The following is a 25,002-nucleotide window of genomic DNA, read 5'->3' on the forward strand; positions in this document are numbered from 1 at the left end:
GGTCACAGGCGGGGGGGGGGGGGCGTTTACATATTCCCAGGGTGTACGGCTCAGGGGTGCCTGCTCTGCCTCTTGTGTAACCATTTTTTGTCTATTTTGGATATTTTCTAATAAAACCAGTTAGCAGCAGCTCCCTGTGTGCGTGTGCTGGAGTCCTGCAGCCCCCCCCCCCCTTCTCCAAATCAGCACCCAGATGTGGCCATTAGCAGCACTTTATTATAGAGACAACGCTGCCCAAGGAGCAGCCCCAGCCTCACCGTTACTTCCACAGCTTCTTGATGGACATGTTCTTCTCACTGTCCTTCTGCATCACCTGGGCAAGGAGGAGGAGACAGGGCAAGGAGGAGGAGACAGTTGGTTCCAAGCATGGAGAAGGCACTGCAGCCTCCATCTCCACCCAGGTTCTGGCTGTGCACCACCACCCCAGCCTCTTCCATGTCACTCACCAAGGGACAACCCCCTTAACACTTGTTTGGCCCCAGAGCTGACCCCCTTCAAACTTCGCAGGTCCCAGGTCCTGGCAGACGCCACCCAGGACAGTTTGTGGTCCCAGAACAAGGAGCTGTCTGTGGAGGAAGCCACCAGCAACACCCCCCTTTGCCTCCCCCACGGCACTTACCTTGGCAACAGCCATTTCAAAGTCTTCTTGTGTGACGTGCACCCGTCTCTCCCTCAGCGCGTACATGCCAGCTTCTGTGCACACCCCCTGCAAGGGACAGAGATGTCACCCACTGCTCCCCACTCTGCCAGCCCCACTGCCACGGCAGTGGCCCCAGCTCACCTTCACTTCTGCGCCTGACGCCCCTGGCATCAGCTCTGCAATCTTCCGCAGGTTGATGCCCCGTGTCAGGTTCATTTTCCGGGAGTGGATCTTGAGGATGTCCAGGCGAGCCTGGAGGAGAGCAGCAGCAAAGCGAGGGTTGGAGCTGCAGGAATTGCTCCCAGACAGGGCTGGGGACAATGCGCTCCCACCAGGGAGCAGATCAGGACAGCAGAGGACCAAGGGAGAGCCAGTGCCTGCCGTGGGGCACCCCACCTACCTCCTCGTTGGGAGGGGGGAACTCGATCTTCCTGTCAATGCGGCCAGGGCGCAGCAGAGCTGAGTCCAGGATGTCGATCCGGTTCGTGGCCATGATCACCTGCATGGGGAGAGCCACTGTCACCATTCCAGACACCCCGCTGCAACCACAGGGCCAGCAGGACCCTGGCCCGTCCCCAGGCAGGGATGACACCCTCCTACCTTGATGTTCTTGGTGGCCTCAAAGCCATCGAGCTGGTTGAGGAGCTCCAGCATCGTGCGCTGCACCTCGCTGTCCCCGCCAGAGCCCCCCTCCAGGCGGGAGGAGCCGATGGAGTCGATCTCATCCATGAAGATGATGGAGGGAGCATGTTCCCGGGCCATCACAAACAGCTCCCGCACCATGCGGGCACCTGTGGGGAGCAGAGAGGGCTGAGCCTTGGCACTGCACACAGCTCAGCACAGCCAGTGTGCTTCCGCCTGCCCTGGACATCCCGCGAAAGGCCAGTCCCGAGGCCACCCAGTACCGCAAGAGCTCTCACTGGGGCGCCGGCACAAGCAGCTGCCTCCCCCTGCATCCTTTTACCTTCGCCAATAAACTTCTGCACCAGCTCGGAGCCCGACACACGGATGAAGGTGCAGTCGGTGTGGTGGGCCACAGCCCTGGCCAGCAAGGTCTTGCCTGTTCCGGGGGGTCCGTAGAGCAGTACGCCCTGAAACAGCCACATGGATGCCTCAGTACCGTTCCCAGGCCAGGCTCAGCACCTTGTCCCTGCCTGCACAGGCAGCCACACCCTGACAGGGGACATGGGGACGCCCCCAGGGGTGACACAGGCAGCATCACAGTGGCACCACAGAACCCCTAAATGCTGACCCCCACCACAGACCCACAGCAGCAGGACTTGCCTTGGGCTGGGCGATCCCCAGCGCCTCAAAAAGCTCAGGGTGCTTGACGGGCAGCTCGATCACTTCCTTGATCTCCTTTATCTGCTTGTCCAAGCCCCCGATCATCTCATAAGTGGAATCCGGAACCTTCTCCACCATCATCAAGGACACGAGAGGGTCCACTTTGTTGGGCAGGATCTTGTGCAGCGTATAGCTATCGTTGCGCAGGGCCACGCGGCAGTTTGGGGTCACCTGCAGCAAGAGCAAAGGGGAGCTCAGCATCCCCGTGGCAGAGAAGGGATCAGGCAGCGCCAGGCTGCCTGGAGGGAGCGGTGGCATCCCCTCCCACAGCCCCAGGACACTCACATCATTAATGTCAATGTTCTTGTCCACATCCACCACAAACTTCCCCTCTGGGTGCACCTGGAAGGCAGCAGTTGCCACTGTGAGATATTTTTCCAAGAAGTCCCCTGTTGCGTGCCTGATATCCACACCGGCTGCTCGGAGCAGGAGGAAGGAGCCAGAGAGCTCAGCTGCCGCCAAACACCCTGCAGCCCCTCCTACCACCAGGAAGCCCTAAGCCAGCTGCCTCCCATCAGCCTGGGGAAGGTTTGGGCCCAGGAGAGCTGCTGCAACATGCTTCTCTGGAGAAAGAGCTCTCGTGTCATGTCTTTTAGTTGTTATATCTCCCCAAAGTGCATGTTCACACTTGCTCCAACCCCCGTGGGGTCAAAGGGAGGGTCTGTCGGACCCTACCCCGCTCACCCCTGCTCTGCCCCAGACCCAGTCACCCTCAGGACAGCTCAGCCTCGTACCTTGACAAGCACTTTCTTCTTGTCCATGGCTCTCACCACTTCTCCCACATAGGAGCCCTGCTCCTGCAGCAGCTGCAGCTCCTCCCGCAACAGGCGCACTGCAGAGAGGGAGACGTCAGCACCAGCCACAGGCAACTGTGCCCTGAACCCCTGCCCATGACAGAGGGGCAGCACTTGCCACAGTGGCTGGCAACTGTGCCAGGAGCCACCAGCCCAGCAGGTAGGACCAGCCCCAGAGCCCCAAGTGAGGAAGATAAGAGGAGCCAAGCCATACCCTTAGCGTTCAACTCATTTCTCTGTGCTTGCAGGCGCCGCAGGTTCTGGCTCTTCTCATTCACAATGAGCTGTTGGGAGAAAAGCTTCGCTGAGTCCTCAGCGTCCTGTGCAGCATTCACATCAACCCAACATGGGCACCAGCACAATGGTCTTTGTCACGGGACAGGGACCTGGACGGGGACAGCCCTTCCCAGCAGGACGTGGCCAGCCAAACCCCACTGCCAAGAGTTGAGCAACACTTCACACACACGCAGCAGTGCTGTCAGCTCGTAGGACTGAGACTCATCTCATTCACTCCCACCACCCAAAGGTTGGGTCCTGCTGGTAGATACCACCCTGGGGCAGTGCTTCTTCCAGAGCAGGGCACCTGCAGCACAGAAAAAGCTATGGGTGCTCTTGAGGCAAGTGTAGGCACAGGGACACGGCCACACTGCCCCAGCTGGAACCACAGTGATGCCACTCTAGAGCAGGCCAACTGGGCATCTCCTGGGCAGCCAGGACTGGCTCACCTGTAGCTCCTCGATCTTGGACAGGTAGTACTGCCGGAGCCCTGTGCCACCTTTCCCATCGTCCATCTCCATCTGCGAGAGAACAGAGCTCAGCAGCACCGGCCTTAGCCCCAAGGGCCACCCATTCCAGCTGGAGCCTCGAAAACACGTCATTACTCTCAGTCAGCCTCCGTGCTGACCCTCTGGTCCCTATTTTTCCCTCCGACCTTCCCGGGTCAGGTCTCGGGTCCTCGCTTTTCCTCCCACCCATCTTCGGCCTCCCCGGGCCGGTGCCCAACAGCAGCCCCCAGGCTCCCCTTCCCTGCGAGTCTCACCATCCCCACCCACACAGCCCTTCGCCCTCCTCACTATTCCCTCCTGGATCCTCGTCCCGCATCCCCCAAGGCCTGCCCCAGGCCCCGGTCGGCCCCCGCTCCCTCGGGGAGACTGAGGCGAGAGCGCCGAGTCACGGTGCCCGCCAGGCCCCGACCACACCCGGGCCCAGCAGAGCCCCGGGGCAGCACGGCGCGACCCGAGCAGCCCGCGGCCAGCGACCGCACCCCGCTCCAGCCCGGACGAACCTGCTCGGGCCCGTCCACCGCCATCTTCTCCGCCGGCATCGGGACCCCGGCTCGGCTCCTGCCGGCACTAAAGATGGCCGCCGCCTTCCTTCCGCTGCCCGCCCCCCGCGCGCCAGGCGTGATGGCGTCACTTCCTCTCACCACCCTACCGCCGCGACACGGGCGCCCTCGCCGCAGAGAGCGCATGCGCAGTATGGCGTCCGGGGCGTGAAGTGTGCATGCGCAAGTGCAGCTCTCTCGAGTCTGTGCCTTGCCGCCATCTTGGTACGGTCAAAGGTGATTTCTCCGTATCACGAAGCACCGGAGGTGCAAGGGAGGCTGCAGACGCGCCTCCAGGGGGTCTCGTTAACGTTCGCCCTTCTTCCGCCCAGGGCAGCACTCCTGGCTGCGGCAGCGGGGACGCGCCACACCCAAAATGGCGGGGAGGGTGAGCGGAAGCGGAAGTCGGTCGGCTCGCGTGGCGCACGCCGGGAAGGCGGTGTGGGCACGCGGCGGCGGGACCGGGACCGAGACCGGGATCGGGATCGGGACCGGGATCAGGATCAGGATCAGGATCGAGATCGTGTATGCGTGTCTGTCTGTCTGTCTGTCTATGTGCTGGGGGCAGCGGTAGCGGCTGCGGCGTGGGCTGGGGAAAGGGGGGACCGGGGTGTCAGGGCTGAGGGGGGGCACGGGGGCGCGGGTAGGCCTTGGGGGGGACACGGGGGCTGGGGTAGGCTGGGGCAGCGGGGGAACGCTGAGGGGACGCTGGGGTTCGCCTGGGGAGGTCACGGGGGACACCAGGCCGTCTCTCCCCTCCCCTCCTCCCCGAGCTCACCCCCTCTGTTTCCCTCAGGTCCGTGCCGGCGGCTGACAGCAGGTCCCGACCCCACCGGGGGGCATCCCCGCCGCCACCATGGGCAAGAAAAGCAAATTGGGCAAGAGCCGGAGGGACAAGTTCTACCACCTGGCCAAGGAGACGGGTGAGGGACCTACCTGCTCGCTGTGGGGCGGGGGGGGGAGCTGTAGCCCCGGTAATCCGTAACCCATGGTTCTCCCTCCCACAGGCTTTCGCTCCCGCTCCTCCTTCAAGCTTCTCCAGCTCAATAGGAAGTTCCAGTTCCTGCAGAAGGCCCGGGCGCTGCTGGACCTATGTGCGGCCCCCGGCGGGTGGTGAGTGGTGTCAGGGCCCCACGTCACAGCCCAGTGTTAACAGCTACCCTGGGGCACTGTAATGAAGTGGCTTGTGTGTTTTCTGTTGTTGTATCTCTGTCCTCAATGGCAGAGCTGATTCCAAACCCCTGGCAGCATGGCTCAAGGCTGGGGGCTATTCTAGGATCCTAACGTAGCTTCATTCCTCTCTGTTCTTTCCAGGCTGCAGGTGGCTTCCAAATTCATGCCAGTTTCCAGCTTGATCATTGGTGAGTGATGGGACCCAGCAGGAGCGGACTGGGGGCAGGGACATCCACCACAGTCGCTGGATGTGGCCATAGAAAGGGGATCCTGGGTTGGGGATCCTGGTGGGAGGAGAGGGCGGGTGGGGAAGCCGCATGGGATGGGCTGGAGCCCAGTTTTGAGAGGTTGCAGTGTTCATATTTCTTCCTTACACCAGGGGTGGACTTGGTCCCCATCAAGCCCATTCCCAACGTGGTGACGCTGCAGGAGGACATCACCACTGAAAAGTGCCGCCAGGTACAAACCTGTCTCCCCTGCCCCAAGCATCACATGCCAGTCTGGGTCTCAGCAGGTCCATCTGCGATGGGAGGGGGCATCACCCCACCTGCTTAGCTGGGGTTCACTATGGGGTAGGACAGAGGCAGGGGGCTGAGCTGAGCTGACAGGGGCGGGGGCTGCTGCCTGTTGGCTCTTGCAGAGGGGTTAGTGGGACAAACACATGTCCCCATCCCTCAGGCCCTGCGCAAGGAGCTGCAGACGTGGAAGGTGGACGTGGTGCTGAATGACGGAGCGCCCAACGTGGGAGCCAGCTGGGTGCATGACGCCTACTCCCAAGGTGAGGCCTGCCCGGGGCTGGCATGTGGCCTGGCACGGTCTGGGGGGTGCAAGGGCAGGCACATCTCGTACCCCGGCAGGGCAGGGTGGCAGTGGTGTGTGGTGTGGGACAAGGAGCTGGGCGGTGGGGACAGTGACGACTGCTGACTGCTCTTCTTCCCTGCTCCAGCCAACTTGACCCTTATGGCCCTGAAACTGGCCTGCGAATTCCTCTGCAAGGGAGGCTGGTTCATCACTAAGGTTTTTCGTTCCCGGGACTACCAGCCACTCCTCTGGATCTTCCAGCAGTTCTTCCACAAGGTCCAGGCGACCAAGCCCCAAGCCTCTCGCAACGAGTCCGCTGAGATCTTCGTGGTGTGCCAGGGTGAGCGGCTGGGAGGACCTGCAGCTGCTGGGATGGGGCTGGCTTTTCACCTACTGATAGCTCTGATTCCTCCATCCCAGGGTATCAGGCTCCGGACAAAATTGACAGCAAGTTCTTTGACCCAAAATATGCCTTCAAGGAGGTGGAGGTTCAGACTAAGTCTGTTAGTGAGCTGGTCAGCAAAAAGAAGCCAAAGGTATGAGCTTGCTTCACTGGGCAGCCAGGCGAAACACACACTAAAGATGCTGAGGACTGGAGTCGAAGAGATTATAATAAGCAAAGTCTCTCAGGAAAATAAAAGATATGGGAACGCAAAGTGGTGGAACAGCCAGTTTTGGGGAGGTTTACAGCCTTAGAAAGCAGTGTAGTGATGTGGAAGCGGTGAACAAGTTGTGAGGCTGAGGATGGATCACTAAAACCCTCCTACAATAGTTGGATGCTGGGTTTGTGTCTTTGTGAAGTGTCTTTAGGACGCAAGACGCTAAAGGCCACGTCAGGTAGCCTCAGCTGGGCATGGAGCTTCACAAACCTGTATCACTGTCATCTGTCTGTGTCTGAGGTGGTACTGGGAGATGCAGTGGAGCTGGCGGGTTGGGGCTGGTAGCCTGCCCTTGTCCTAAGTCATGTGGGCACGTTTAGGTGGACACTGCAGCAAGACGCAAGTTATGTGACATCATTCATGCTTTAAGGATGGTTGAAGCTGCTTTTGTGCCCTGCTACGACTCCTACAGCTCCTTCTTCCTGTAGGCAGAAGGGTACGCAGATGGCGACATGACTCTCTACCACCGCTTCACCCTGATGGACTTCCTCAAGGCTCCCAACCCTGTTGACTTCCTCTCCAAGGCCAATGAGGTGAGTGCCTGAAGTGAGTGGGACCTTGGTGGCCCGTGAGACATCCCCAGGAGCACAGAGCGATGAAAAGAAGGGGCCAAGTGCCCCAGCAATGGCCCCATTCCTGTTCTTGCGGAGGGGAGGCAGGGCAGGAGCCTGCCTGGAGTTTAGCCAGTCATTCTGCTTGTGTTTTATAAGTTGATGATCCTTACTAAAGAAAGGGACTTAACATACATGCTTGATTAACTTTGCTCTGTCCAGATCACACTGGGGGACGGTGAGCTGGAGAATCACAGTTCCACCACGGAGGAGCTGCGTCAGTGCTGCAAGGACATCCGTGTGCTGGGACGCAAAGAGCTCAGGTACTGGGGGGGGACTGGGACAAGGCGTTACGCCAGGCCTGGTGGGTGTCTAATGGTCTGCCTTCCCCCACAGAGCTCTGCTGAACTGGAGGACAAAGTTGCGGCGTTTCTTGGCCAAAAAGCTGAAAGAGCAGGCGAAGGAGCTGGATATCAAGTAGGAATAACAGGGCTGCCCCGGAGCGCAAACGCGGTGGGATGGGCCTGCCATCAGGAGAGATGGTCTGAGCTCCTTCCTTTTGGCAGCCTGAGCTCCGGTGAAGAGGAGGAAGGCAAAGAGGAGGAGAAGAAGGAGAAGAAGACGTTGCCAAGAGCCGCAGCTGATGAGGTGGTGAAAGAGGAAGAGGAGGAGGTAGAGCTGGCGTTGGCAGAGATGAAAGCCAAGGAGCTGGCAGAGTTAAAGAGGTAAAAAGATCTCACATGAGGAGAGATGAGGGAGCACCAGGCCAGCAGAGCACCCGAAAGCTCCAGCCATGGGGACAGAGGGTGGTAGTATCAGAGCTTGTCCCTCTGTTCACAGTGGGTGGGGTTTGTGGATCTGGGGTCCTCAGGGTCATTGCTCCTCCCAGCAGGTGAAGCGGCTGTTCAAGCTGGCATGGGCCCCCCTTTGTCTCAGGGTTGGGGATACCTCACAGGGGGATGACAGTGTTGCTGAGGGACATCTGCCACCGATGTGGCAGTGGATGAGCCTCTGGGATGGGGGGAGTGGGGGGAGGCGGGTAGTGTAGCCTTATTCCTTTGTCTCTTCCAGAAAGAAGAAGAAAATCCTGAAGGAACAGCGGAAGCAGCGTGAGCGTGTGGAGCTGAAGATGGACCTCCCTGGTGTCTCCATCGCTGATGATGGTGACACCAGCATGTTCTCCCTCCGGACTATCCACAGGACCCCGGTGTGTGGGGCAGGGGGAGGCCAGGCTCCCAGAGCCAAGACAGTGGTGGGCACATGGCTGATGGACTGTAGCTTGTGACTTGTCTTACTTGCGTTGCAGCTGCTGAATGAAGTGACCCGGGGGGACATGGCATCAGCAGATGCCCTCTTGGAGATAGGACCTGGGGACGATGATATTTATATCTCAGATCATGAAGAAGAGGACGATGTGTCCCTGGCCAGCGATCTGGACCCAGAGGAGCTGGTTGAGATAGAGGCCCGTCAGCGCCGGCTGGAGCGAGAAAGGCGAGAGCAGGGTGCAAAGAGGTGAGAGCTGGGAGAGGCCACCCTGGGGCAGGGGTTTCCTTTGGAGCAGCTCCGGAATCTGGCAGTGGGCACACCCCGTCCTGGCTGGGGGGCATTGATCGTGCTGCTGTTTGTCACAGGGTGAAATTTAAGCAGAAGGAAGAGGAGGAGGAAGGGGCAGAAGAGGAGAATCCCCTGCTGGTGCCCCTGGAGGAGAAGTCGGTGCTGGAGGAACGGCAGACCAGCCTGTGGTTTGGAAAGGTGAGTCCCACTGGGCCAGAAATGACAGGGCAGCCTCAGCCCCAGCAGCTCCCTGGGTCTGCCCTGTGTCTCCTGACTGGCTGCTCCCAATCCCCAGGACGCCTTTGCTGGCATCGAGGACGATGCAGATGAGGGCCTGGAGCTGGGGCAGTCGCAGATGTTGGCTGAGAGACAGCGCGAGTCTCAGAGAGGTTAGTGGGGGGCTGCATCGCTGGGTGGGTGCACAGAGGGACAGCCCCACAGGCCAGTCTGGGACACTGGATCAAACCATGATAGGGATGCTGGCCTGAGCAGGACCAGAGATCTCCAGAGGTTGTTTCCAGCCTGTATCGTTACATAGTTAATGAGCTGGCATTAGTGTAGCGTTAATGAGCTGGGTCTCTAGAGGAATGATTTGAAGTGGGGCCTGCCTCAACCCTGTCTCACCCAGTGGTTCCTGTTCCCCAGACAAAGCAACAAGGAAAGGGCAGAAGAAGAATGTACCCCAGGAAGAAGCTCCAGCTGAGCCCCAACCTGCCGCAGACACAGGACCTGACGCTGGTAAAGAGCAGGATGAACAGAGCAGCGATGATGACAGCAGCAGTGACGAGGAGAGGTGAGGGCTGAGAGGGGGGTGGTCTGGATGTTCTCCCCCAGCTCCACAGTCCTGGAGAGCTGGGAGGTGAGGACCCCAGCCCTGACCACTCTCTTCTTCACAGGCCACCAACACCAGTGGGGAGGAAGCGGGGCCGTGTTGAGCCGTGTGGCTTTGAAGTGGTGCCCATTGAGAACCCAGGTGAGTGGGGGGTGCTGTTTGGACCCATGTGTGCCCAGCAATACCATGTGAGTCCCTCTTTAGGGACAGGAGGCAGGACAGCAGACCATGCTTATCTGGGCTGGCAGGGCTGCTTGCAGGTTGGCGAAGCTTTATTCTGTCCATATGCTGCAGTGAAAAGAGCCCGTGTCCTGGATGCAGAGGGCCTGGCGCTTGGCTCCGTCATCGCCACCTCCAAAAAGGCCAAGCGGGACCTGATTGATGACTCCTTCAACAGGTACTTGCAGCTGTGGGTGCTGAAGGGGGAGCAGCGTTTGGTCTCCCACCATGAGACAGGCCATGGGGGTGGCAGATGTGTTGTTGTGGGGACCCCATGTCCCGCTCACAACTCACCCGAGTCCCCCATCAGGTATTCCTTCAACGAGGATGAGGGAGAGCTGCCAGAATGGTTCACAGAGGAGGAGAAGCAGCACCGGCGCAAGCAGATACCCGTGGACCGGCAGACAGTTGAAGCATATCGGCAGCGCTGGCGTGAAATCAACGCCCGCCCCATCAAGAAGGTGGCAGAGGCCAAGGCCCGCAAGAAGCGACGGGTGAGTGGGGCTGTGAACCTGAACGGGTGTTCTGTTTCCCCTCCCAGGTGCTCTGTCCCTCCTCTGATCCCCCTTGTCCCTCACCCTCGCTGTCCCCACAGATGCTGAAGAAGATGGAGCAGATGAAGAAGAAAGCAGAGGCCGTGGTGAGCACGGTGGATATCTCAGAGCGGGAGAAGGTGGCCCAGCTGCGGCGGTGAGTGGCGAAGCTGAGATCCAGGTCCTTTGTCTTGTGCTGGGCTGGTTTGCAATGCCTTTTCCCTGCGGCCACAGCTCGGGGACAGCTCCTGCGTGTAACCCAGCAGGGCTGGCAAAGGCTGGGCTGGATCTGGGTGTAGGCTGAGGGATGGCAGAGCAAGCAAGGGAGCCCCATCTTGGGGCACAGAGGCCCAGAGGAGTGGTGGGACCCAATATTGCTCTTTGGATACGTCCCAAAGCCAAACTGCTGGAGCTGGGCCAGGGTGCTGGGGTCTCGGTCTCACCTTTTGTCATTCTCCCACAGCATCTACAAGAAGGCTGGGCTGGCCAAGGAGAAACGGCAGGTCACCTACTTGGTGGCTAAGAAAGGCGTAGGACCCCGGGTGCGCCGTCCTCCTGGCGTCAAGGGCCAGTTCAAGGTTGTCGACAGCCGCCTGAAGAAGGACGTGAGGGCTCAGAAGCGCAAAGAACAGAAGAAAAAACGCCATAAGTGATATGGGACCAGCTCCGTCCTCGGCAAGGGACTTGGCTTGGAGCACGGGGCAGCGCTGGCTCCTGTCCTCCCACCGTGGCCTTGGGAGCAGCCGGCTCGCCCTGACGCTATCCCCCATCATGGGGACAGGACTGTGACTTAGCCACATGTTGCTGTTAGTCCGTGCCTTGATGTGACATTGCCTCCTGTCCTCTGGTGGGGCAGGGAGGGTTTATTTGGCCTCAGCACAGTAGCATCGACCCCCTTCCCGTGCTCGCTGCGTGGCTGCATCTCCAGGTCTCTCACCGTTGCTGGCTCTGTTGGGAGACTCTTGCCCTGCGGAGGAGGCGTGAATATCCACGCCAGCCCTCGCTGTCCCCAGAGAGGTTGTGGCTCAGGGGGACGGCTCCCTGGGCCATATTTGTCACCGAGGTCGCAGGACGGTGGGTGCTGAGCCCTGAAGCAGGTGGGTGTTAGTAGTCTGCCCAGAGCAACTCCTCGGTTATGGCAGAATTAAACCCCAGTCTGAGGCTGCACCAGGATGTGTCCTGTGTCTTGGCAAGGTGAGGGACCTGTGTTGTGAGCTGCTGTATCCCTTCATGCACTGTTTGGCAGGCAGAGAGGACCATTGGGTGGGTGGGTTCTGTGCTTCTCTGCTAATGTCTCGGGGAGCCCACCTGCCTCAGCGCGCCTCATTTTATCTCTGGCAAAGCAGCTGAACAGCAATTAACTTGCCCTGCAGCCAGCCAGCCTGACATCCACCCTCCATGCCCCAACCAAGACAGTCCACAGCAGCCACCCCATCCCCACCGCCTGTCCATCTGTACGCCTTCCAGGTGTGGGACCCTGCAAGTTTAGGAAAAGAAAGACCAAGAGAAAAGATCACTTGAACAAATGTATTTATTTAGACCCAGGGCAGGGGCTGGGGGAACTGCGGCTTCTCTCCGTCAACGAACGCCTGAATCTGTTTTGATGGGATTGGGGAGGTGTCCCCAGGTCCCTCTTGGTGACAGTGGCACCATGTTAGTGCCAAGGAGGAGACTAGGGTAGCAGCGTGACTTTCAGGGAGAGCAAGATGGGGTGAGTGGTGGTGGGAACCTGCTGGGGAAGGGACAATTGGTCTGACGGGAGCGAGGAGGTCTTGGTCCCATTCAAGTGCCATGGGGAACGGAGGGGCCAGACCTGGTGCCCCAGAGCTCCTTCAGGGTGTTAGGGGGGAGATGCACAGGGGTGTCCCTGTAAAGCCACCACTTGGCTGCTCAACCAAAGTCAACTATCTCTGGCAGGGGCTTGCAGAAACAGCAAGACGTTTCTGCCCGTGGGTCTGCATCAGCCCCTTGGTTGTGGCTCCGTTGGGTGCTGGTGGGCTGGGAGCTGCGCTACCGGGAGAGGTGGCTGAGTCCAGAGCGAGCTGTGCGCTGGCAGTGCTGTGAGTATCGCTGGGCCACATTCCACCCCTGTGGAGGGTAGGGGCTGGGGCCAGGCTGGGAGCAGAGACCGTCGGCCATCCTGGTCCTCAGTGGGTGAGGGAGTTGGGGCGAGCAGAGGGGACCAGCTGCCAGGCTTCAGGCTGTGCTAGAAGTTTTCCTGTTCCTGACCATCAGCCTCTTCAAAATCAAATACAGGTGTGCTGTGAGAGGAGAGCCCCTCTGCCCCCCCAGCCACCCTTGGCCACCTCTGTTCCTCCAGCTGAGCTCCATCCTTGGGAACTCAGTGTCTCATCCCCTGTGTGACCCCAAACCCATGGATGGGGAGCTCCATACGGTGCACAGGAGGAAGGCCAGGGCTGATGGGGGTCTGAGCCCCCTCAAAGAGGCACAGTCGCCCTCTGCACCCCACAACCTGGACACCTAGGTCCTCCCTGACGTCCAGCCCCTCAAGTTCTGGCCAGCAAGTCCCGTCGATCAATCCAGGGCTCCACGCTCCTGGCTGGGCTCCTCATTCCCCTGGGTCCAAGGGCTCAGCACAGCCCAGGTTGGCCCTTCGGGGTTGGTGGGTCCCTGTCAGGGGCCCGATGGTGGGGTCACCCCTCTCCCCTGTCAGGTTTGGCCCCTACCTGAACTGCAAGGTGCACTGTAGGCAGCATCTGTGCGGTCACCTGCAATGGGAAGGATGGTGACCAGTGGGCTCAGGGTGAGCTGCTCCCGTTAATGAGCCAAAACTCATCAATGTGAACCGAAAGCTCAGCCAGATCCCCCCTCTGAGCCTTTGGGGTTGCAAGGGGTGGCAGTGGGGCCGGGCACTGTGGGGCCACATCCCTGGTGGGGCTCACCTGTCTCATAGTAGTCGTACAGCGTCACGGTGGCGGGCTGGAGGTTGCTCACTGGGAAGTCCTGCGTGGCGGTGAAGGCGAAGATCTCCTCCTTCTCCTTTGTCAGCTGTGGAGACGGCCCAAGGGTGAGGTGCAACCATCCACAATGGAGAAGCATCCCCATGCCCCAGCACGTGGGGTCCTGCTCCTGTCCCCATGCCCCATCTCACCTGGTCCAGGTAAATCGTCACCTGGTCGAGCTGCACCTCCACCTTCTTCACCAGCTTCTGCCTCTTCATCTGGAGGGACACAGCTCAAGGTGGGCAAAAGCTGCTCGGTGGGTGGCCCAGCGAGGGCCAGCACCCAGAGTGGGTGCCCCTCCATGTCCCACTGCCCCCGAGGGGCAGGGACTCAGTGGCATGGTGGGTGCCCCAGTGGGACAGAGGGGGTTCTGGGGGTAGCAGGGGCTTCTCACCTCCACCATGGAGCTCTTGTCCGGGATGTAGCCAGATGGCAGCTTGGCCTCGATGACAACCATGTTGGTGGTGGGACGCTCCCCTGTGTACCTGCAAGGACAGAGCCCCGGGGTGGGTTTGGGGTCTGCCCTCCCTCCTTGGCTGCTCCCAGCCCCCCCAAACCCTGGGGACAGCCCCAAGCCCTACCGTGCCCGGAGGACGAGGCGGAATCGGGCGCGGGCATCCACCGTGCACTCCCCAGGCTCTGTCTCCACGCGGAGGTCAAACGTCCCCGCACTCGGAGGGGGTGGCGTGTTATAGCGCAGGGTCACCTGGGGTGATGCAGGAGGGTTAGAGCCACCAAGCGGGCACTGCACAGGGACAGGGACCCCCGGCCGTACCCACCTGCACCAGGGCGCAGCCCTGCCCGTGGGCTCGCACCCCGTAGGTACCAGGCAGCTGATGCAGATCCGCCCGCTGCAGCACCAGCCGGTTGCTGTTGTGCAGCACAAAGTCCTGCGTGGTGCCCGTCGGGGACGTCACCGTCACAGTGAAGTCCCCATTGCTGCTGTATGTCAGGGCGGCGTACTTGGCCAGGGCTTGCAGGGCCACCACCGTGTCCTGGGCATGGAGAAAGCATCGAGCCAGAGTCACCCCTCACTGCAGATACAGGGAGGCTGTAGAGCAGCCCCATGGACCCTGGTGCCGGTACCTGCGTGGAGGCGAAGCCCCCATAGGGGTTTTGCTGTTTGCTGAGCCAGCGGACGATTTGGGAAGCAGTCACCAGGTCGGCAGAGGACACTTGGGGCTGGGAGAGGTAGGCCAGGAGGACATAGGCGGTCATCTCCACCTCTGACGGTGCGGCGACAGCCCAGGAGGGCTGCGAGGGGACCAGAGCCTTCCCCTTCATCTGCCAGTAGAGCTCCCCCCCTGGGAAAGAAGGGGGTGGGAGCTCAGCCCCCGGCTCCAGGGGTCCCAGGGGGGCTGGGATGGGGTGACCTAGGCAAGAGGGTGACACTGCCTGGAAGTGCCACTGCCCATGTTGGGTGGTACCTGCGCTGACGTTGTGCCGGGCCAGCCTCTGCAGCTGGACTTGCTGCTGCTCCCTGTGCCCCGCCAGCCCGAAGACGTAGGCGAGCAGCGCCAGCGTGTAGGGGTTGTCCGTGGCCGAAGCCTTCAGGCACTGCAGGGCTGAGCTCACCTTCGGGTCCTGGCGTGGGAGCAGAGTCAGGAGCCAGCCCATGGGTGTGGGCATTGCTCAGAGTCCCCAGTTCTGCCCAGTGAGACCAGTTGTGCCCAGTTCGGGATAGGAGGTGGCCCAGAACAGCTGGACTCCCTGCCCCAGCACCCATCCCCACCCCACCAGATGGGGTCATCCTCACCGTTGGGGAGAGCCCCAGCTCCAGCATCGCAGCCGTGACATAAGCCGACAGCGAGAGCTCGTCCGAGACGCCTCCCTGCAAAGGGGACAGAGAGAGACGGGTCCGGCCATGCCGTGCCACTGGCACGGGGACTCCCCCACTGCCTAGACCACACACCGGGGACATGCTGGGACCAACCCAAGTCCCCATGTCCCACCCCAGCCCACCGACCCACCTGTAGGGCGTTGTTGAAGAGCTTTCCCACACTGCGGAAGCAACCTGTCTGCCGCTGCTGCTTCTGCAGCCAGTGCAGCGCATCCTGGATGTGCCGTTCCTCAATGGCCACGTAGGCTCTGGCTTGCCCGAAGGACTTGAGGACAAATGCTGTCAACCTATGAGCCAGAGAGACATTGGAGGGATGGGAGACGGGGCTGGGATATGCTTGGTGGCTGGAGGAGCCTTGGGACTGCCAGTCCCTGGAGAGATGCTGCTGCACAGCCTGCCTGAGCCCCATGGGGTCCCTCACCAGGTATTGCCCGTGGGATCACTCTTCCCGAAGGCGCTGTAAGAGCCATCATCATGTTTGAAGAGCAGCTCTCGCTGGTACCCTGTGGGGAGGAGATGGGGACGAGTCTTTACATCCCCAGGGGATCCTAGAGGCAGCCTGCAGCCCAGACCCACCCCGGGGTGCAGGTAGAAAATGGGGAGGGGGGGATATGGGGCCGTGGTGTCCCTCAGCAGCAAGGCAGGGTGGGATGGGGAGAGGAGGGGACCGGGGACGCTCACCGCTCTGCAGGAAGCCCTGTGCCTTGGCACGGATGTCGGGGTGCAGCTGCCCGCTCTTCTCCAGGTACTGCTGGATGTAGATGTTGGGGGCGAAGCGAACCATGTTCTGCTCCCCACAGCCATAGGGCATGGCCAGGAGGTGGTCCAGGTTCTGCAGAGCGTTGCCCATGATGTCACCTGTCCCAGGGGGACATGGGGAGCACCGTCATTGACTGTGCCCCCCCTGCCACCAGCACCCTGTATCTCCTCTGTCCCAGCTCTGGGTGGTCCAACATCCTGCTGAGCTTGGGCCCTGGAGCTCTGCACCCTTCCTGCCTCGGGTGGTCCCCAGGCCCCTGCCTGTTCCTTACCCATCACAGTGACGTGGGCTCGCTGGGAGCCCTCCAAGATGTTTGCAGGAACCTCCAGGGAGATTTCTTCAGCAGCTGCGGGGATGGAGGGCAACAACAGTGGGGATGCCCGGCAACAACAGCAGGGATGCCCAGCTCCTTCCAGCCTAGCCCCACAGCACCCTCGCCCACCCCCTTCCTGCTCCAACCCTCCATGGGCTCAAGGCTGGGTTGCAGCATCTCAGCCGGGAGCCCCTAGGGACCCTGATCCTTGGCTCCTCTGGCCTGGTGGCCCTCGTGACCAGTGGCCAAGCATCCCTGCCCCACATCCCCGTGGCACTGCCAGACACCCCCAGCCAGTCCTACCTTCCTGGCAGAGCAGGGAGTTGTGCGCCTTCTCCACCAGGATCCCCCCAGGCTGTGGGGAAGCAGCATCAGAGTTGGTCAGGAGAAGGGATCAGCCATGTCCCCCTGTCCCCCAGGGTCTCGCCTGCAACCTGGGCTCGGGTCTGGGTGCTGTCCCGCTCCCAGTTCTCATGCTGTGCCCCAAAGGCTGCTCGGACCCTGTCCCCAAACCTATCCCACTTTCCTTCTCCGTAAGCCATCTGACCTGCACCAGCAAGGGCTTTATCACGGTGTCCACGCGCCCCTGGGCCGGCACCACGGGCGTCTCGTTGCCACAGAGCTCCTCGGAGCTGAGGGCCTCGGTGCTGACGGTGATGTTCACCTCCCCTGCAGATGCAAGTGGGGCACTCAGTCCCGTCAGAGCCCCCCAGCCTGCACCGCAGCCCCATGGGCTTGCTTCAGCCCTGGGACTTCGTGTGGGGCTGGCTGGGTCAGGATGGGGGTCACCAGGTTGAGAAGCAGTGCTGGGAGGCAATGGGGAAGGTGAAAGTGGAGCGGAGGAGAGCTTCCCAGGTGGCACTGCATTTGCTCCTGTCCTCCCTGCCCACCCCCTCCTCCAAGGGGGTCCCCAAGCAGCAGGGCAGGGGGATCCTGCCGTGGCCCCGGTGCTCCGTACCCAGGCTGGTGGCTCGCACGCCCCACCGGAAAGTCCTCGCTTCGTCCGCACAGATACAACCACCGTACACCTCGTCCGTGCTCGCCGACACCTCCAGCTCCGCCGACTCCGCCAGCGTCACCTGAACCTGCCGGACCACGGCCACGGCTCCATCAGCCCCCACCAGACCCCTGGCCCAGGGCCCCCTCCCCAGCCCCACTCACCCGCAGGCACTGCCGCAGATAGTTGAAGACAGTGGCCACGAGGGTGAAGGCTTCGTGGCGGACCACAGCGTAGGGCAGCGCCAGCTCCACGAAGAAGGGCTTGAAGGCCGTGAGGCTGATGGTGGGGGCCAGCCCCAAGCCCAACGGGGACGTGCAGAACATCCCGGCTTTCCACTCAGTGATGGCGTCGGGCACTGTCACCGTCATCTCCGTGGAGCCCCCCTCCCTGCAGGATGGAGAACATGCTGAGGCCATAGCACCACGTTCACCCACAGCTGGTATCACCCCCAGCTAAGCTGGCTCTCTCCCATGCAGGAGGGGAGGTGGGGAGAGGACCAGCCCCATGGAGACCATCCTCACTCACCCCACGGGGACCAGGTCCCACAGCCATGTCTCTGGGAAATACGTCCGGGGTGCTGGTGGCTCTTCCTGGACAGCGACGACTGGGATACCAACGTCCATTACTTCTGAGGCAACACTGTACATTACTTGTGGGACGGTTTCTTCCCTCACAGAGGTCACATAGGATCTAAAGCCACCTGGAAAAGGCAGAGCAGAAATTGGGTTCCATAGGTCTCTGCGTCTCAGCTGGACCTCGCCTGCAGGCAGCATGAAGATTGTCAAAATCCTTTTCAATCCTCTTCAATCCCTTTTGGTGCCGAGCGTATTTTCAGGATGGCTCCAAGTCCTTCTGAGGACATGGGAGCCAGGACGGGGCACCAGTTCTTTGCTCTTTTCTCCCGACAGGGCTCAGTGGAGCGAGCAAGCTGAGGGCTGTGCTGACCTCTGGGACCTTGGGAACCCAGCACCTCGGGCAAGCCGAACCTCTTTTCGCAAACATCTCTGGTCTTGGCATTGGTGAAAAGCTTCAGTGCTGCGTTCTGTGGAAAGAAAAGAGGTTGTCCATCTCTGAAACCCAGCAGGAGGACTATCTCCATCCCAGCAGTAAATAGTTACAGGGCTGCAGAAGGCAACAAGTAGAGGAGGACTGGAGCCTGGGGTCTGCGGGAAAGACCTTTGCCACGAGTGTGGCTTTCATGGGACATCGCTGTGCTTGCCCAGCACCCTGAGCAAAGCACAGCCAGCTCCTGGACAAAGAGTAACTAGGAGGCACAGGCGGGCAGGGCCTTTACCTGAAATAACTGGTAGGTGTCCCTCTGGGAAGTCCTCAGGAAAGGTAAGACACGCCTCCTTGAGCGAAAGAAGTCTCGCTGCCTCCGTAAAACTGGGAGGATGGGAACGTCAAAGCTGGGGGGATAGTCCCAGGAAAATGCTGAACAGGGTGATGGGTCCTGAATGCTTCGAGGGTAGTTGAATTCAGGGAGTACTTTGTAGACCTGGGAATAAATGTGTGCTAAGTACAAAAACGTGTGCTAGGTACAAAACGAGCCAGGCACCTACCCCCTGGCCGGGAGTAGGACTGCCCAGGAGCCACCATGGCACTGAGTCCCCATAAGGGAGGTCCAAGCCAATGTCATCTCTTCCCACCCCCATCCCTGGCTGGTCCCTGGGGCTGCAGAAGGGACCCTGGGCAGTGCCACCACTCACCACCTCCGTGGTGAGCTCAGCCTCGGGCTTCAAGAGCAGCACGCTGCGGTCCACGGCGCGGACGGCACACAGGGACCCTGGGGCAGCCTCCAGCTCCAGCTGCAGCGCCGAGCCGGGCAGAGCCCTGTCTTCCGAAAAAGCCATCTTCACCTGGGAAGAGACAGGGGCGTCAGGGGCAGGAGGGGGAGCCACCTCCCATGGAGGAACAGGACCAAGCCACAGACATGGAGGTCTCTTCTAGACAAGGATAAAATCAGGCCTAAGTGTTTGGGGATCAGGGCATGGGTTAAAGAGACACTATGATACATCTGGAGCAGGATGGAGCTCAGGGCATGCAGCTATGGACAAGCCATGGAGTCATTCCCCAACTCCAGTAGCCTTCTCTCACCTTCTTGAGGAAGCACTTGGCCACCTGGAGCTCGGTGCTGTCAGCCACCATCTCGCTGTTGGGCAGCACCACATAGCCCAGCACCTTGGCTGTGGGTGCCAGCTCGGGGCCGATGGGCAGCTCCAGGGAGAAGAAGCCTCTCAGCCCTGGGCCGTGAGAAAGGAGGGGAGATGAGGACCAGGCACGGAGAGCAGAGCCCTGCACAGCTCGTCCATGCCTTGGGACCTACCAGCCTCTGCAGGCACCTCTTTCCTGAGGACGGTGGCAATGGTCCCCTTGGCCAGGACCTGCAGAGGAGGAGATGGGAACAAGTAAACTGATGCTTTGTGTGGAACCAAAATGCCCTGACGGAGGATGGACCCAAGAGCAAGAGTGTAGGGATGGTTTTTGACTTTGTCCAGCCTCCAGCCCCCACAACATCTCCCACTGGCATGCAGGTCCAACAGTACTAGCAAACACCTCTACTAACAGGCATAGGTGTCTTGGTCTAGCCAGGACAGATTGCTCATTGTCTTGTCCTCAGGGACACAACCACGAATGCGTGTGTAGATGTGGACCTTCACACACAACCGCCCTAACGCCCACTGCCCAACCTCCCTGGGCTGGGACTTACCAGGAAGACCACATCCAGGCTCTCCAGCTTAGTCCCCAAGGCTTCCTTGCTGAAGAGATAGTCCACCCAGAGCTGCTGGGGCTGGCCACAGGGCAGCTCGCTCTCCAACCGCCGGATCCGCAGGAAGCTCCTGCTCGCCGAAGAGAAGGGGACGAGGTACAAGTAAGCATTTTGGTAGATGGGTGTCGAGCCGTCGTTCTGGGTGTGAGCTGTCTCCTTGACTTGACCCTGAGCAATGGAGGTAGAAGTCAGGGAGGTGAAGTTGTTCAGCAGCCCACAAGGTGCTGGTCCCAGGAGCAGGCATCGCTGATGCAGGCTTGGAGAGGTGCCCAGCCCTGTACTACTGGAGAAAGCAGCACAGGGACCCCTGAGGGGAGGGAGATGGGTCCCTTACACGCAGGTGGACGGTGCCACTCCAACCAGAGGTCTCCAGCTCAAAGGAGGCTCTCCCAGATCTGTCTGTCAGGAAGGTCTGTCTCGTATCTTTTCCTTGCTGGCTAACGACAAGCAAGAGCTGCTTCTGCGGCAGCACGGCGCCGCTGGCTCCCTTCAGCAGCATCTGTACCGGGAGGGACAGGGAGATGCCCCAGGTTGGGCTGCAGCCGTGGGGCAGAGGGCAGCTGTGGGAGAGTGGGGCTGGGTGTCAGAGGGAGCAGGATTGGGTGCAGCAGGGTGCAGGGGAGCCCTGCAGGGTGCAGAGACACCCTCATTACCGTCCCAGTGTAGGGGATGCCGGGCTTGTAGAAATCATCAGTGTTTTCAAAGGTGACAGTGAGGATTTCAGGTAAAATCTTGCAGCTCTTGGTATTTTTCATCTCCAGCCCTGTGGAGAGGGAGTGGGGAGCTGAGGGTGTTGCGAGGACACAGGGCACAGGTTAGCTGCTGCCAGCTCCCCGTCACAGTGCAGAAAAGGTCCCTGGACATTTTAGGCTTTCCCTCCGCAGCCAGCAGCCTCAAGCACAGCTCGCACCTTCTACAAGAGGAGCAAAACATCTACAGCATGTTTTAGACCTAAAGCCGAGGCGCAGCTGGCTGCAGAGACTTCACAAAAGGTGCTTCACCAAAGCACCATGATGCAGGGCCACCTCAGTGCTGGTGCACCTGGGACAACCCCTGGTCTTTTTTTTTTTCCTGAAGCCAAGCCATTGGCAGTCATTTCTGGTGGGACTGAGGTGGTGGGTGAGGTGGATTATCTTGAAGAACGAAGCCAAGCCACCGGACTGGGTGAAACCAGTGCTTTGTGTCACAAGGACTCGACTCACTGCTAGCCATAGCATCCGGAGAGTTGTTGGACCTTGGAAAGGCATTTTTGCCTCCCAACCATTTCTCTGGACAGAATTAGAAGTATTGCCCATCTGACCTGGCTCACATCCCCACCTGGACCCAGTCCCTGCACACGTGCACCTCTAAATCACAGCGTAGCTTTTGGGCTTCCCTGGAGAAGACCAATACCACTGTGCCACATGCATTTGGGTGCACGCAGGGATGAATGCAAAACCATGCACCAGCAGCAAAGCCCATTCCCAAGGAGGAGAACACCACTGTCCCTACCTGTCCCATCCTCCACCAGCAATGCCTCGACTTGGAGTTGCTTCTCATGGGTGGAGCTGGTAAGGTTGAAGGCGGTCAACAAAACCTCTGCTGAAAAGCAGCCATTCTTCTCAGTCTGGCAGGAGAGATTCAACCCCGTTAGCAGCAGTCCTGGGAAGGGGCTGTCCCAGTGGCACCCACTCCCCAGCTGTACTCACCTGCCCGCTAACCTCGATGCAATTCTCTCTCTGGAGGGCACTATTAAGGCTGTACAGGATCCCGATGTACCTGAAGGACTGGCACAAGCTGGCCTGGACCTTCCCCTGGACAGGCTTCCCGTAGGTGTACCTGTTGGGTGGAGGGTGGTGAGGGTGTGCCTGATGGACCACATCATGTCAGACCCCCCCATCCCTCCCTCTTCCCAGCACAGCCTGTTTCAGGCTTACCGTCCACAAATCTCCACCTGGAACTTCTTGTCCTTTTCCAGCACCACGGCGGGGAGATCAATGGTCACCTCAAACTTGGGCAGCACTGGCGGAGAAGCAAAGGGACAGAGGGTTATCGCTCCCAGGACAAGGACAACGGTGCCTGGGGGGCCAGGGGGGCCAAGACATGCTGCCCACAGGGACATGCCGAGGTGAGGCTCCCACCCCCTGTGCATCTCCCGGTCCCCGCGTACCATATTCCTCCACACTGAAGGAATGGCTCTTCCCCTCCACCTCGATGATGTACGTGCCCAGGGCCGGCTCTGCAGCCAGCGGGAGGGACAAATCCGTGATGCCCTGCTGTGGGCTCACCTCCCGCCACTGCGCGATGCGGTTCCCACTGGGATCCTGCACACGGGGACATGCGGCATCAGCACCCCGGGAACCCCAGCACCCCGCAATAAAACAGCCCATGGCTGCGTTATGCTTCTCTCCCAGCCATGGTGCCTTCCCAAGCCCACACCACCCAGGAGCCTCCCTCCATCAGACTGACCTTCAGGACCACAAGGGGCAGCTGCAAGATGAAGAGGAGATGGTTAGAGGAGAAAGTCAAAACCTTCCTTGGGGTCTCATCAGGGTGGGGACATCTATGGAGCCGTGGATGGAGTAGTGAGGATTATTTGAGGGATGCTGTGAACTTTCAACCCTTTAATTTGCTTTGGGATTGATTTTGAGCCTGCGGGCAGCTCTAGCCGGGATGAGCCGAGGGCACTGCCAGCATGCCATGGAGAGGTGACATATCCTAGTAACTTCGCAAGAAGCCAGCAACCGTTTCATCTGGGAACCTCCTGCACTTCCAGAGACCCAGATGATTGCTCGGGGGTGCCAGAGACTGAACTTGCCTGTAATCCTGGCATCTGATGACTTGATGGATATCAATAGCACTTTCCCTGCTTCCCACTCGCCATCACTACATCCCTCCCACTCGCCATCACTACATCCCTAACCAAAAGTTTAAGTGGGTACATTCCCACATCACACATGCAATTCTGCTTTCTCTTTCCTTAGCCTCCTGAAGCCTGTGTGAACAACACAGGGCATCCCCACCCCTGGGGAGCGCACCCACCCAGGCAGAGCTGGCTGGGGCAGGATTCCCAAGGGGAAAGGTGCTGGCTGACTCCCACACCTCTCTCATGGCTTGCCAAGACTGTAGGAAGTCAGTGCACAGGAGCCCTGTTGCCTCCCCCCTTCCGCAGCCCTGTTCTCACCTTCTTATTGCTGGGAGTGAAGTCTTTATCCAAAGAGACAACTCGAAACTTCACTAGAAAGAGCAAATGAAGATGCAGGAATGGGTGCATCTGCAGGGAGGGGTTTCCTCGTGGGGAAGGTGGATGGAAATCCACCCTGAGCCCTGCAGTGGGGCACTGCCCCCCAAACAGCACAGACTCCAGCGCTGCCAGCATGTCCTGGCATTGCCCTGGGCCAGTGCTGGGGATCCCAGTGCATCCCAGGAGGAACCCTCCTATTTCCATGCAGTGTAGGAGTAAGGCTGAGCCTCCTGCACTCCCCTCCCACCAGGTCCTTCAGCCCAGAGCAGGATGGTCCAGCCTGCCCCCCTCACCTTGCTGTCCAGGCTTGTAGACAGCTTTGTCTGTCTGTATGAAGATCCCAGGCTCCAGGGCTCTCAGCATCACCTTCTTCTTCTTGGAGACAGCCAGAGAATCTCCTTGGATTGAGACGTGCAGATCTACGATTTCCTCCTTCCCTTTGGTGGGGGCTGGAGCCTGCCAGGGGAAACACCAGCCACTGGGTGAGGACAAGGTATATGCCATGGCCAGGATGCTCTGCTCACTCCAAGTGACCCAGAGCACTCCTCACCCACAGGGACACCTTCCCCCCAAGCCAGTGGCTGGGAAGAAATGTCCCCCCAACACCCTGCCCTAGTCTGCAGGTCTGTTACCAGGGGATTATTTCAGCCACCGAATAACTGGGCTGAGCCTAGAATCGTTTTGCCTGTGGCGGGGATGAGACCCTGGCAAAAGATGGGGAAGTCATGCCTGCTCACAGCCCCACGTCAGACCATAGTCCCACACTCAGGGGAGCTGATGGAAACTGCTCTGCCTGGAAACAGCAGGGTGTCCAGGGCATCCCCCTTCACGCCTACGGCTGTGCGTGGGGTGACACTTACAGGGAAGGTGATGTTCAGGTACAGATGAGGCTCCTGGACCTTCCTTTCCAGCAGTGTGATGTCATGGGTCCTGTCTGCACTCTGCAGCTGGACGGTCACCTGGACGGGCTTCTGAAGGCCACTGAGATGGACCCACAGCATCGCTGTGTGGGGGTGGTAGATGACAGCTGGGGACGTGACCACATAACTCCTGGCAAGGAGAAGTGCTGATGTGAGAGGCACGGGGATGAGGCACATCCCAGTACAGATCCCATGGAGGTCTTGAAGAGCTTCTGGGTGCACAGAAACCTGTGCTGGTGTGCAGGGCTCTGCTTCTGGGCTCCCCTTGACTTCTCAGCTCAGCAAAGCAAAGGCTCTGTTCATACATCAGCTGCAAGTGAGGCAGCACCCACAATAAACCATTCCAGAGCCACCAGCCCCAGCAGCCCCTGGGTGCCAAGTCCTTGATGCTCACGGGCAGGGACAACCCACCAGCCTGAGCACTTCCACCCTTGCCAAAAAATCACATGCATGGGAAAGATCAGCTCCCGCTACGCGCTGCCAAGGAGCCAAGACTAAATGCCCTCCCACCAGGCACAGACAGACAGACAGACGCAGAGAGGGCTTACGGTGCTGCAGACGCCCCAGCTGTGAGGTACGGGATGAGGAGCAGCAGGACGGGCAGGGCAGCTGGGGTCTTCATGGCTCCAGCTGCAAGTGGATGTCGGGGACGGCCACAGCCTCCTTCTCCAGGTGTTGGGTTGCTGTAGACCTGCGTCTGCTCTGCTGCAGGCTCTAAAAAGAGATCTTTGCTTTCCACCCAGCAAGCAAACAAGGGTTGGCAGAGGGATCCAGCATGAACCTGCAGAT

At 60.0% G+C, this 25,002-nt stretch overlaps 3 protein-coding genes across 7 annotated transcripts in view; 1 reads left to right on the plus strand and 2 right to left on the minus strand.

The window, feature by feature from the left end:
* The window catches only part of FTSJ3 (FtsJ RNA 2'-O-methyltransferase 3), an 801,657-nt gene extending 790,066 nt beyond the window's left edge, over window positions 1-11,591 (plus strand). Inside the window, exons 1-22 of one of the 3 annotated variants that reach the window (XM_069786730.1) lie at window positions 4,558-4,651; window positions 4,899-5,025; window positions 5,110-5,215; window positions 5,417-5,463; window positions 5,655-5,734; window positions 5,954-6,053; window positions 6,222-6,416; window positions 6,497-6,612; window positions 7,164-7,268; window positions 7,509-7,609; window positions 7,683-7,763; window positions 7,853-8,011; window positions 8,358-8,493; window positions 8,593-8,798; window positions 8,918-9,038; window positions 9,136-9,229; window positions 9,486-9,633; window positions 9,737-9,813; window positions 9,967-10,069; window positions 10,202-10,385; window positions 10,487-10,581; window positions 10,888-11,591. In XM_069786730.1, the coding sequence (XP_069642831.1) occupies window positions 4,959-5,025; window positions 5,110-5,215; window positions 5,417-5,463; window positions 5,655-5,734; window positions 5,954-6,053; window positions 6,222-6,416; window positions 6,497-6,612; window positions 7,164-7,268; window positions 7,509-7,609; window positions 7,683-7,763; window positions 7,853-8,011; window positions 8,358-8,493; window positions 8,593-8,798; window positions 8,918-9,038; window positions 9,136-9,229; window positions 9,486-9,633; window positions 9,737-9,813; window positions 9,967-10,069; window positions 10,202-10,385; window positions 10,487-10,581; window positions 10,888-11,077 (2,511 nt within the window). In that variant the 5' untranslated portion in view covers window positions 4,558-4,651; window positions 4,899-4,958 and the 3' untranslated portion in view covers window positions 11,078-11,591. Of the gene's footprint in view, window positions 1-4,557; window positions 4,652-4,898; window positions 5,026-5,109; window positions 5,216-5,416; window positions 5,464-5,654; window positions 5,735-5,953; window positions 6,054-6,221; window positions 6,417-6,496; window positions 6,613-7,163; window positions 7,269-7,508; window positions 7,610-7,682; window positions 7,764-7,852; window positions 8,012-8,357; window positions 8,494-8,592; window positions 8,799-8,917; window positions 9,039-9,135; window positions 9,230-9,485; window positions 9,634-9,736; window positions 9,814-9,966; window positions 10,070-10,201; window positions 10,386-10,486; window positions 10,582-10,887 lie in introns of those variants that run through there. The other 2 variants (XM_069786732.1, XM_069786731.1) reach the window with 2 other exon arrangements.
* On the minus strand, window positions 197-4,219 carry PSMC5 (proteasome 26S subunit, ATPase 5). Of its 3 annotated transcripts, none has more exons than XM_069786736.1 (12): window positions 4,064-4,218; window positions 3,504-3,575; window positions 2,993-3,062; window positions 2,719-2,816; window positions 2,270-2,326; window positions 1,925-2,155; window positions 1,605-1,731; window positions 1,241-1,431; window positions 1,041-1,139; window positions 782-892; window positions 620-706; window positions 197-313 (listed from the first exon to the last, which is right to left on the minus strand). In XM_069786736.1, exons 1-12 carry the CDS (start codon window positions 4,100-4,102, stop codon window positions 260-262), a joined length of 1,236 nt encoding a protein of 411 aa, XP_069642837.1. In that variant the 5' UTR covers window positions 4,103-4,218; the 3' UTR covers window positions 197-259. The 3 variants fall into 3 exon arrangements, with proteins under 3 accessions (XP_069642837.1, XP_069642836.1, XP_069642835.1); XM_069786735.1 differs by having other exon boundaries at window positions 1,605-1,724; window positions 1,918-2,155; XM_069786734.1 differs by having other exon boundaries at window positions 1,925-2,326; window positions 4,064-4,219.
* Window positions 11,592-11,937: 346 nt separating the features above from the next.
* LOC138686009 (alpha-2-macroglobulin-like protein 1) lies at window positions 11,938-24,993 on the minus strand. The gene is made up of 36 exons (XM_069786727.1): window positions 24,762-24,993; window positions 24,154-24,343; window positions 23,587-23,749; window positions 23,234-23,286; window positions 22,519-22,539; window positions 22,220-22,373; window positions 21,987-22,071; window positions 21,759-21,888; window positions 21,562-21,676; window positions 20,724-20,833; window positions 20,405-20,569; window positions 20,011-20,238; window positions 19,627-19,684; window positions 19,398-19,543; window positions 19,010-19,159; window positions 18,595-18,798; window positions 18,246-18,342; window positions 17,826-18,000; window positions 17,462-17,687; window positions 17,259-17,385; window positions 16,848-16,969; window positions 16,604-16,655; window positions 16,259-16,333; window positions 15,909-16,085; window positions 15,649-15,730; window positions 15,358-15,514; window positions 15,144-15,218; window positions 14,815-14,971; window positions 14,474-14,691; window positions 14,167-14,382; window positions 13,969-14,093; window positions 13,782-13,872; window positions 13,537-13,605; window positions 13,328-13,433; window positions 13,112-13,153; window positions 11,938-12,662 (listed from the first exon to the last, which is right to left on the minus strand). Exons 1-36 carry the CDS (start codon window positions 24,833-24,835, stop codon window positions 12,631-12,633), a joined length of 4,467 nt encoding a protein of 1,488 aa, XP_069642828.1. The 5' UTR covers window positions 24,836-24,993; the 3' UTR covers window positions 11,938-12,630.
* Between the last annotated feature and the right edge of the window lie 9 nt (window positions 24,994-25,002).

This window comes from Haliaeetus albicilla, chromosome 7 (genome assembly GCF_947461875.1).
Source record: "Haliaeetus albicilla chromosome 7, bHalAlb1.1, whole genome shotgun sequence".
Lineage (NCBI taxonomy): Eukaryota > Metazoa > Chordata > Aves > Accipitriformes > Accipitridae > Haliaeetus > Haliaeetus albicilla.

What these genes read in the sequence shown, in the direction of transcription:
- LOC138686009 (XM_069786727.1), bottom strand. Translation starts at nt 24,835, where the DNA reads ATGAAGACCCCAGCTGCCCTGCCCGTCCTGCTGCTCCTCATCCCGTAC. An exon ending in GTGGCACCGTCCACCTGCGT is followed by an intron (nt 20,239 to 20,404) that starts GTAAGGGACCCA and finishes TCCATTGCTCAG; the next exon opens with GGTCAAGTCAAGGAGACAGC. An exon ending in ACAGGGCTTCCTGCAGAGCG is followed by an intron (nt 15,731 to 15,908) that starts GTGAGCGTCCCC and finishes TCCTCCCCACAG; the next exon opens with GGTACCAGCGAGAGCTGCTC.
- PSMC5 (XM_069786734.1), bottom strand. Translation starts at nt 4,102, where the DNA reads ATGCCGGCGGAGAAGATGGCGGTGGACGGGCCCGAGCAG. An exon ending in CGGTGGACGGGCCCGAGCAG is followed by an intron (nt 3,576 to 4,063) that starts GTTCGTCCGGGC and finishes GTTCTCTCGCAG; the next exon opens with ATGGAGATGGACGATGGGAA. An exon ending in GCAGAAGTTTATTGGCGAAG is followed by an intron (nt 1,432 to 1,604) that starts GTAAAAGGATGC and finishes TGCTCCCCACAG; the next exon opens with GTGCCCGCATGGTGCGGGAG.